We start from the raw sequence: 11,078 nt of genomic DNA on the forward strand, positions 1-11,078 counted from the left end.
AGTCTTTGATAGGGCACTCTGTTCATTTATTTAATGTTCACCTCTTTCTGCATTGTGCTGTACTTAAAAACTGTTTACATCCTGTCTTCCTTCATAGATTTCAGGCTCACTGACCTGGGTGAGTGTCTTTCTCATCTTTGACAATAACTGTAAGATTAATAAAAGTGAATTTTGATGTACTATAATGAAAGGCTGAGATAATAATCCTAAAAATGTTTCAAGCAGCAAAAGGTCAACAGTCATTGTCAAACTGTGAAAAAGCAAAAGTTTAACCTCCACATTTAATATGCCAAAATGATACGGAACCACCACCACAGGCAGACTGCTTGGCTCTGTCTACTAAGAGCCATTAACAATGTCACCCACAGGAAAATTTTCTGCACTGTTGGATACCTGGTATTATCACCACCTTTATGTTGGAGGATTTCTGAAACAGCTAATTCATTTCTTTGGAAATGAATACTGGAATGAGTATTTATCAGATGAAGATTTCTAGACAACGGAATCAATTAATTTATCTTAGGAGAATAGAAATTTCTAAATAACTACTAAAACAAGTTACTTGTTATATATTTGACTGTAATCTGTGGTAGCAAAACACAAAGAATCTAGCACCCATCCTCTTCTACCCAGATCCTGCTCTGGGCAGAACAAAACACACACATGATTTTCTTTAATAAGATCTTTCCAAGACAAAAAAAAAAAAAAAAGTCATCATTTGTCACATTATTAGACTTTCTATCCAATTTACTCTCCAATGAGGCCTGTTGCAATAAAACAGAACTCATGAAATAAAAATACAAGACCAAAAAATGGCAATGGTAAGTAACATACAATTCCAAACTCATCTGGAGTAAGCACATTAAAGTGCTATCCTAGGGAGTGGTCCCCAACCTTTTTGGCACTAGGGACTGGTTTCATGGAAGACAATTTTTCCACAGACTGGAGGGTTCCACCTCAGAACATTAGGCATTAGAATCTCATAAGGAGCACACAATCTAGATCCCTTGCATGCACAGTTTACATTCGGGTTCGTGCTCCTATGAGAATCTAATGCTGCCTCTGATCTGATAGGAGGCGCAGCTCAGGTGGTAACGCCACCTCACTCCCTGCTCACCTTCTGCTGTGCAGTCCTGGTTCCTGATAGGCCACTGACTGACCAGTACCGGACTGAGACTGGCGACTCCTGCCCTAGGGTATATCCCCCAGGTGTAAAGGATGGGCCCTTCTTACTGGAATGGGCCTGAGGGGGCAGTCCTTGGGGCAGATATATTAACCTTATAATCTGTTACTCTACTCTGATATTTCATTTCTTTTAAGGATGTTCCAGTATTAAGAGACTCCAATCTACCACCAAATCCCCTTTCTTAAAAAAAGCAAGTATACTTGGGCAGAGACATGCCCAAGGCTGTTGTTCATTAATATCCGTATCATCCTAGACTCACCCACCAGGAGTTATACACTGGCTTCAAACAGCGTTTCTCAACTTTGGCATTACTAACATTTTGGACTGAAGAAATTTTTGTTTTAGGGGGTTTCCTGCATATTACAGGATGTTTGTCTAGCAGCATCCCTGGGCTCTACCCACCAGATGCGAGCAGCAGCCCCTTGAAAACAATGAGAGATGCCTCCACACACTGCCCCATGTCCCTGGGGGACAAAATCTACCTCCACCTAGTTGAGAACCACTAGTATGGGATATTCACAGGAATCTTACTAATAAGCTAGTGGGACTGTTAGTATCAAATCCATTTTCAGTTGTGGAAACTGAGACTCTAAGAAATGATGATATGGGTTATAAATGGTAGAGCTAGCATTTGTACTCAATGTGATTCAACTGCAAAATCATGTGTTATTTCAACTAAGAAACAGCTATTTCTTCCTTGGAGCAGGGTTAGTGAACAATAATCTGGGAATAATAAATACAAGACGATGTGCCTGAAGGAAGTGAGATCCTGGACGCTGATGGAGGTGATGGGAGGGAAGAGGGTATTGATGAACTTTACCAACTGGTCTTGCAATTATATCTATTATAAAATCAACCCCTCTGCCCTTCTAGCATCCTCCCCTCACTAGAGACAAGAGCCTACTCTGCTTCTAGAACGAATACTATTCTTTCTAGCACCTTGTCAAAACTTTATGGGTTTCTCTAGTGAAGACCTGGAAAGACAACGAAAAGGATTAGTCTTCAGTGTAAAAATGACTATGATAGGGGCACTACTACTTCAACATTAGGAATTTGGAAACTTTTCAAAGTAGAATTCCTGGATAGCTCTTGGTTACGTTTTAAGACATCCCTGGCTCTGGGCCAAAATTTAGGTCCTATAACTTAAGGAAAAAAAAACCTGTGTGAAATAAGTCATTTAATGCCTATAGTACTGGTTCCTCATTCCTGTCCAGGTAAAAGGAGAGATGATACATCTCTTCTCTCCCACCTTCATCCCTACCAGAAATGCTTTAGGATAAACTGGAACTGTATTTGTCAAGTAAGTATGTCAGCTATTACATACCAACCCTGAAAATTACTAGGATACATCTATGATTTTTGAATTAATTTATTATACACTATGTAAAAATACAATATTGTTAGACTTTTCTGAAAGTGACTAAATCCTTCAAACTTATTTTAAACTGGAAAAAAGAGAAAAATGTAGAACTTGCAGTCCATATGGCTTTTTTCCAAAGCAAATTACTTATGACAATTATGTACAAGGCTGGTTCTTAAATCCACTCTTGGGAACTGAGAGGCAATCAGGACTCAAACATGGGCTCCATGTACTGACGTGGATGACTTGCTGGTCAATCAACAGCTCCAAGTGAACAGTGATTAATGAATTTTGTCATACTGCAGTGAGGACTCTAAGTTGCATAAGGCTTTGTCCCTAGCCCTATCTTTTCAATATTTTAAATAAACAATATGGGTGAGAAGCAGAGAGGCATCCCCTAAAGAAGGGATCCTTTTGATAGCATTCCTTATGGGAAACACTCTATTAGAGGATACTCCAAGACAAAGGAACTCCTGCATTATAAGGAAGCTGATTTCATTTCTGGTTATTTCAGCCAGAAAGCTTGACCTTTACATTAAGTAGAAATCATTATTTTATGGAGCCACACAAGGCCTGAGTCCCTTCCAAATGAAAAATATTTTAATTATTTAAAGATTCTCTATCATATCCATTCATTCCAGCACTATTTCAGTCCACCTACATTCCAACCCCAATTTCATTCTCTCCCAAATGCTTTCAAAATACTCTGGTTGTTTATCTTAAAGTGTAGGGCCCAAAACTGGACTCAGAGTCAAATGAGAAATAACTGAATATGATACATTTATGTTGAAAAAGCATTACTTTGCACTTCTCTTGAGAATCTCTTTCACCCTTTCATAAAACCAACTGCGGGCCACATTTGGCTTTCACTCATGGCAAAATGCATGCATGGCCAATAGAAAGTATTACATGCCCATAATTTGGTTTCACAGTTTGAGTCTCAATTGAAAAGATAAACCCCGGAATTATCTAGAGGTAAACTGGTTTGTAACAGCCTGGTAGCACTATCAAAATGTCACTTAACAGATACCCTGGGATAGATCATTACTACATTTCTGCTGGCTGGCCCACCAGTCTAAGAAATTAAAAAAAAAAAAAAGGAAGAATAGGCAAGAAAATATGTTATACAAAAATCATCCCATAGGATGGTACCTAACTTCTTCAGGCCACATACAACTCTTACTTACAACATTTACACAGTAACTAAAAACATTATTGGGTAGAGAAAATTCACTTTTAAGACTGAAGTAGAGACAGAGGTCTGAATTTTCCAATTTTAAGTGCAAAAGCAAAGCATTAACAGGTGAACACTTAGGCTCTCTCTCCTTCCTCTCCATCCCCACTGGCATCTATCTTTTCAGATTTAATGCCCTGCCCTCACCTCTCCCCCTTCATGGTATCCACTTTGTGACCCTCCATCACAAACTGGAATAATCAAATAATCAAAAGAGAAGATGGTGACTGTGAGATCTGGGAACATATGGTGACAGTGGCACAAGAACAAATATCTTTAAAAAAGAGCTAGGCAGGAAGGACCTTAGGACCATTCTCAGAAGTGGCCAGAGATGCTCTATGTTAGGGAAGCAGAAGTGAACCTGAGGACACGCCATTTTTAGTATCTCACAGTATAATATGTGTAGAAGGGTGAGAAGCACAATCATATTGAATTTGCTTTCACTATACAAAAGGCAAGAGTCATGGAACCAGTTGAAAATTCTGGATATACTGTGGCAATTTCCAGAACAAACAGGTCTCATTTGGTTGGGAATGCAAATCTTCATTTAGAAGTGCTCCAGCTTCATAAAGCAACTGGGAAGAACAATTACTGGAAAAGGCTGGTTTCCTCAGTTTGAGAGCTGGCCTCAATGGCCACAGCAAAAGCTAACAGTTATTAAATATTATGTGCCAGACTTTATGCTGAACTTTGCACATGCTTTGTTTAATCTTCTGAAAACTGAAAGGATAGGGAATTCACGTTATTACCATATTTCTACTGTTACAGATAAGGAAACAGGCTCAAAAGAGTTTAGTAACTTCAGCCGGGCACAGTGGCTGTGCACAGAGGCCGAGGCGGGCAGATCACCTGAGGTCGGGAGTTCAAGACCAGCCTGACCAACATGGAGAAACCCCGTTTCTTCCAAAAATACAAAATTAGCTGAGTGTGGTGGCGCATGCGTGTAATCCAGCTACTCGGGAGGCTGAGGCAGGAGAACTGCTTGAATCCGGGAGGCGAAGGTTGCGGTGAGCAGAGATGGCGCCATTGCACTCCAGCCCGGGCAACAACAGCAAAACTCTATCTCAGAAAAATTCAAAAAGTTAAGTAACTTGTAAAAGGTTGTATGACTGGTAAGATTAGAACCCGGCTAGTCTGAATGTAGAACTCAGGCCCTCACCGAAATTTCTGCTTCCATGGTGGTATCTGGCCGGGGAGGCGGATGGGGAAGCCAGTTTAAAAATCCTTATTTTTTCTTTCTTTCTTTCTTTCTTTTTTTTTTTTTTTTTTGAGACAAAGTCTCTCTCTTGTCTCCCAGGCTGGAGTGTAATGGCGCGATCTCGGCTCACTGCAACCTCAGCCTCCCAGGTTCAAGCGATTCTCCTGCCTCAACTGGGATTACAGGAGCCTGCCACCACACCCGACAAATTTTGTATTTTTAGTAGCAATGGGGTTTCACCATATTGGCCAAGGTAGTCTCAAACTCCTGACCTAAGGCGATCCGCCTGCCTCGGCCTCCCAAAGTGCTCGGATTACAGGTGTGAGCCGCCGCGCCCGGCCTAAAAAGTCTTAATCTTTTTATTTTTATTATCTGATTTTTATTTTATAATAAAGTTAACCAATACAGGAAAAAAAAAAACCACTAAAAGTGCCTGCTGTCATGGATGAGCTTAGGTGAGTGTTTTACGAAGTAATCTGAAGACAAATGATGATAATGATAGAGGTTCAACTGTGAAGACTCAAAGCCTTAGTTCTCCGAAGACACAAATGATGGTATAGAGGTTCAACCACAAAGACTCTAAGCTTTAGTATTCTTATTTTAAAAATGGAAAAACAGCCCTATCTTAAAGCACTGGTGTGAAGAGTAAACAAAATAATATATGCATACAAAAGCACTCTGTAGTCTGCAAATCACTCACTATATTCTATGAGGTATCACTCTCATTAAATACAGAAAGTATAGGTTTGGTAAATCAGACAGAACACTGTCAACACAATTGCAAAAGACAGCCTGTAACCAATGGAAACTAGGTATAATGTGTAAAAAATTACTTCCCAAGCATATTTTTATCAGCCTTTAAAGCTAGTGTTGGAGGAAATTAACTCAGAATTTAACACCCATTTCCAGGGACTTTATGTCAGGAGCCAAATGCAGACTGCGGCAAATAGAAACATCGCTTCTTCCCTCCCCCTAGCCATGCATGCAGGCAGTAGGTAGTAGCAAATGCCAGCTCAACCACCACCCTCGAGGAGGCCATCCTTAATCTCTCCAGTCAAATTGATCAAGCCATCCCCAATACATAATCTCCCAGCACATTTGCTATTTCATTGGCATTTCATTCTGACTGCTATCAAGAATTATCAGTTGCTTCCAATGCTGACTTACTTCTACTTTTTGAAACCAGTAAATTCACACAGAACTTGAATCACCCCAGGCAGATCGTACTGGCCAGCACTCAAATGCTTGCTCTAGAAGTCTGTATTTCTCAAATCTAAGTCTACGGCTGTAGTTTCAGTCTGCGCTGGGGGGTAAACACACACCCAGACACACTACAGACGTAAAAATAATTCAGGGTGGAAAAAAATTGGTGGTTGTATCTTTCCCCTTCTTGATCTATTCGGTAAAGAAATGCTCTTTAAAACACCGAAAGTGAGGCGCAAATGGAAACGAAAGAGCAGAGGAATGTATTAGAATATTCAAAGCTCCGTTTCTAAGTCTGAACCACTTTCCCTACCTTGTTTCACAAACACAGTAGGCACCTCTTGCATCATAAAGAGAGAGTATTCTATCTCCTGACTGACCCATTCTTGGGAGTTAAAGGCCACACCTCTTATTCTAATACCCTCCACGGGCACTTACTATTTACTTTTCAAATTAGGAATTCGGAGCAAAGGTCATCCTCAAGGCCAGGATAAGAAAAGGCAAAAGGTGTTGGAAATGGAAAAGACTCAATACACAGCACCGTAGGCCCCAGAAGATGAACACTAGTTACACGGAAGACTAAAGAGCCCGAGGTGAGGCTCCCAGGAAATGTGTTTTAATAGGCTTCACTACACGCCATGCGGGCCTCCACAGGAAAGTTAAATATCGCTGCGACGTGTTTCTGATGGGGCCTCCTGCGAGGCCGGCGTCTTGCCGGTGTGAGGCCGCGGGCGGTGGCAGGGCCGTCTCGCCGTCCTCCTGGCAGACCACGGGCCGCTGTCACCCCCTTCCCAAAGGCGCCCAGATGAAACCATTAATCACGGTGCACTGCCCCAGTCTCCCAGGACGCGCCCTCCCATCAAGAACGCGGGTGAGCGTTTTCTCCCATCTCGGCGCCTCACGCCCCTTCCCCGCCCCCGCACGAGACCTCCCTCGGCCCGGCAAGCGACTTCATATCCAACCCCGTTTTGTAGCTGTGCCCACAATCACCCATTACCTTCCCCAAGCAAATGTGGCACGTGATGGGCAGAGTGAGCGACAATGTAACATTCTGCACGGTCTGAGCCATGGCAGCGTTCAGAATCCCGCCAACACGGAAGTCCCGCCGACCTACCGCGACTCCTCGCCAAGACTGGGCACGCGCGGACCGGCTACGGCGGCCCGATAGGACCATAACCCGCCTGGGAGAGAAAACGCACTTTGGAAACGCGCGATCTCCAAGGCATTTTCCTTTCATTAATAAATAAATAAATAAAATAAAATAAAACAAAATCACTGGTTAGGGAGCTGGAAGATACCTACGAATGTGTAGGAAGGTAGTTTACTACAAGTCTCGAGGATCTTGGAAAATCTAAAGGAATGCGTAATAGTGGAGAGAAGAGAGGAAGATACGGAAAGGCGATTTTTAAAATCCCCAAATTGTTATCGGGGATTGGATGGGGTGAAGGAGATTTTTTCCCTAATTATTAAACCCCACACAGTCCGTCAACACAGCGCAATCAAAACATGAAGAGAAAAGACGTTATCTACACGTTTCAATTTTTTTTCAAAACAGCTTTCCACCTCTGTCAGTTCTCTTTCCACTCAAATAATATAATGTGCTTCCAGAGGGTACAATAATTCACTTAAGAAAACAGTGATTGTCTCCTTATCTGTGTCTGAGACGATCCGGATACGTTTAATCGCAGCTTTCCCTGAAAATACGCTTTCCCTTGGGCTGTTCTGGGTTTTCCACCAAAAGGAGATTTAACGTTTTAACGTCTTGACTTCAGGTGCATGGTTGGATACGAAATATACCGCTCTGCTGTTAACCCCAAGGGAGAATTATTTGTGAGGTTATAAATTAGCTTTTCCTACCAACAAAAAAAAAAAAAAAGAAAAAATCTAAAAGTTCCTAAATTCATCTTAAATGAAGTATAGCAGATTTGGAATTTATCTGCAACTTACTTTAAGCGAGGAAGAGCTGATGTGATAAATTACGCTAACAAATAAAATCTGTGAGTTGAGAGATTTAAAAACAAGACCACTGGGACAACTTTTACTAATCTTTCTGAAAAACAGGCAGTATGACTTCAAGAAGCAGCCTCATGGTTAAAAGAAACGGTTCTGGACCTGGGCTGCTCCAGCGGAAATCCCTGCCCCCAACAACTTCCTACCTAAATGGTAGCTCCATGGCTTCAGGCAACTTTTGTTTTGTTTTGTTTTTTGAGACAGGGTCTAGCTCTGTCACCCAGACTGGAGTGTAGTGGTTCCAACACAGCGATCTTCCAGGCTCAAGCGATCCTGTCCGCCTGCCACAGCCAGCCTCCTGAGTAGCTGGGATTACAGGCATGCGCCACCACGCCTGGCTAATTTTTGTATTTTTAGTAAAGACAGGGTTTCACCATGTTGATCAGGCTGGTGTCCAACTCCTGACCTGAAGTGATCTGCCGGCCTCGAGGGTCAGGGAGTGGTTTCCCCATGTTGCCCAGGCTGGTCTGGAACTCCTGGGCTCAATGGATCCCCCCTCCTTGGCCTACGGATTACAGCTGTGAGCACTATTCTGCTCTATACTTTTATGAGATCAACTTTGTTAGATTGTACATGTGAGATTATGTGGTAATTGTCTTTCTGTGTCTGGCTTGTTTCACTCAACACAACATCCTCCAGGTTCATCCATGTTGTTGCAAATGACAGGATTTTATTATTTTTTTAAGACTCAATAGTATTCTATTGTAAAGACATTTATTTTAAAAACATTTCCATTACTTAATGGGGCAATTCCATTTCCTTGTAAATCATCTTGTTGATGGCTGTCAATACCTAGTCATAAAGATAATTTTAAAAATCATATCCTGCATTTTAAGTATTAAAATCTGGACAATTTCTAACATCTCTTTCCACATTTCATAGCACTGCCACAGCTTCTCAGTGTTTCAGTGCACAGTCCATACAGCTATTTCTCTGCTGATGACATTGTATTATAGTTGGTCATGTGTTTGTCCCCACAACAGGCTATGTTTCTTGAGGTCGGGGATCGCATCCAATTTATCTAATGTCTGTGCTAGGTTACTGTTCCACAAATAGTAATATTCTCATTTGCGACAGCCTAACTTTATAATAAACCCAGTCTGTTTTATTTTAAACAGTGTCTTTACTTGTTTTTAATCTCAAAATGGAAGATTCTATTGCTTTTTGAGAATTATAAAAATAACACATGCTCATTTTAAGAAAAATAAACCATTAAAAAGTATATAAAACAGTAAGTAAAAGTTCCTCCATATTTCTGCCTCAACTCTGTATCCAATGTGGAAATCACTATTAACATTCTAGAATATATCCTTAAAACATATTAATTTATCTATTACTGTATACATAGGCACAAAGTCACAACATAACATACCTGCTTTATTCACTTAATGTTTTATGAATCAATACACATATACCCTCACACTTGCACACACATATCCAAATAATATTGTTAGCAATATAGATTGATTAGGACTCTTCCTCAGTCCAGATTCATGCCAGGCTGGTTCCCAGGCTTTGCTTTTAATAATGCAAGTGGCTTAAGGTCAGAAATTATCTCTTCTCTGCTCTGTGAAGGACATTTCCCATTTTTTGACAAATCATGTTCTAAATAGATGTCGTTTGGCCCAAATCACTAAACCATCCTACCATTACCCTAATAGGAAAACAAAAATTACGTGGTTCACTGCTGCTTAATTTTGATCACCACATGTTGGTAGCTTTATGAGCAGCCCTGTGATCTGACGAGTTCTATTACATTTGACACCTGGAATGGGCTAAAGTTGTCCTACATCCTTAGAATTATAAATATTTAGAGCTAAAAGAGCTCTTAGGGATTGTTATGCAGGCCTTTCCTTTCACAGATGAGGAAATCGAGGCCTACGTAAGGTAAACCACCAGATAACAGTAGAATTGGGGCTAAATCCTAGATCACACTTACTAGACTTTCTGAGAATATTGGCCCAATGCCTTTGTGTAAGTGCAAGATGAACTATTATTAATAAAGTAGCTCAGTAATAAAAAGTCAGTCATAATTGAATTTCTTTGCTAAGAAAACCATCAAATAGCCATGGAACACCTTTTACCCCATGTTTAAATCAGATTCATTTTGATGATAAATTATTTAAAAGCAAGTTTGAAAAAATATAAAATCTTAAGTGCTATTAAAAATTGATTAGGAATGCATTATTCTTTCATTGACCCAGTTCGGATTGTTTTTTAATTTTTTTTGGTCAAAGCTAATAAATTTGAGTAGATGTTTCAGACAGACGTTTTGTAATCATTTGGTCATCAGTCAATTAATCACAACTTCATAAATATTGATTTCAGCTTACATTTATTTTTCATTCCTGAAAGACTTTTTTTTTGTTTTAAATTTGTACACCCCCCCACCTGGATTGTGGTTAACACTGAGGAAACTCATAAAGATACATTAAAAATTAATCAGGGGTGCTGGCCCAGTAGCATGAATGTCAGGTATGCTATGGTGCTCTCACAGACTAGGAATTCTGAACTAAGGCGTCTCAAGATGTTGGCATGAAAAACTTGTTACTGCAGCAGAAACCTTGCGTTTCTCTTAAACAGTGGGTTTCGGTTTCGGTTTTGATTTTTTAGAATAGATTGACACATGTTGTTTGCTTTCACTGTAAAACTCCTAGAAGTTAGCAGTCATTCATTTAATGTATTTTTATTAAAAGCATTAAGGCCCAACTAACTCAGACAAAGCTCCATCTCATGGAGCTTACATTTTAGTGGGAAAAGTTACGTGGCACTGTTTTGGAACTAACTCTAGCCTCTTGAGTAGCAGTTGAGATTTTAATACTGAACCCGCACATCAACTTTGTATGTAATCACAGTATAGTAATTGCAGAATAAATAAATAAATAAA

General features: G+C 40.4%; 1 protein-coding gene across 1 annotated transcript in view; it reads right to left on the reverse strand.

The window, feature by feature from the left end:
• The window catches only part of OBI1 (ORC ubiquitin ligase 1), a 43,134-nt gene extending 35,823 nt beyond the window's left edge, over positions 1-7,311 (reverse strand). The window contains exon 1 of the mRNA XM_007960645.3: positions 7,179-7,311. Within this exon, the coding sequence (XP_007958836.3) occupies positions 7,179-7,250 (72 nt within the window). The 5' untranslated portion in view covers positions 7,251-7,311. The remainder of the gene's footprint in view (positions 1-7,178) is intronic.
• Between the last annotated feature and the right edge of the window lie 3,767 nt (positions 7,312-11,078).

Source organism: Chlorocebus sabaeus, chromosome 3 (assembly GCF_047675955.1).
Source record: "Chlorocebus sabaeus isolate Y175 chromosome 3, mChlSab1.0.hap1, whole genome shotgun sequence".
Taxonomy (NCBI): domain Eukaryota; kingdom Metazoa; phylum Chordata; class Mammalia; order Primates; family Cercopithecidae; genus Chlorocebus; species Chlorocebus sabaeus.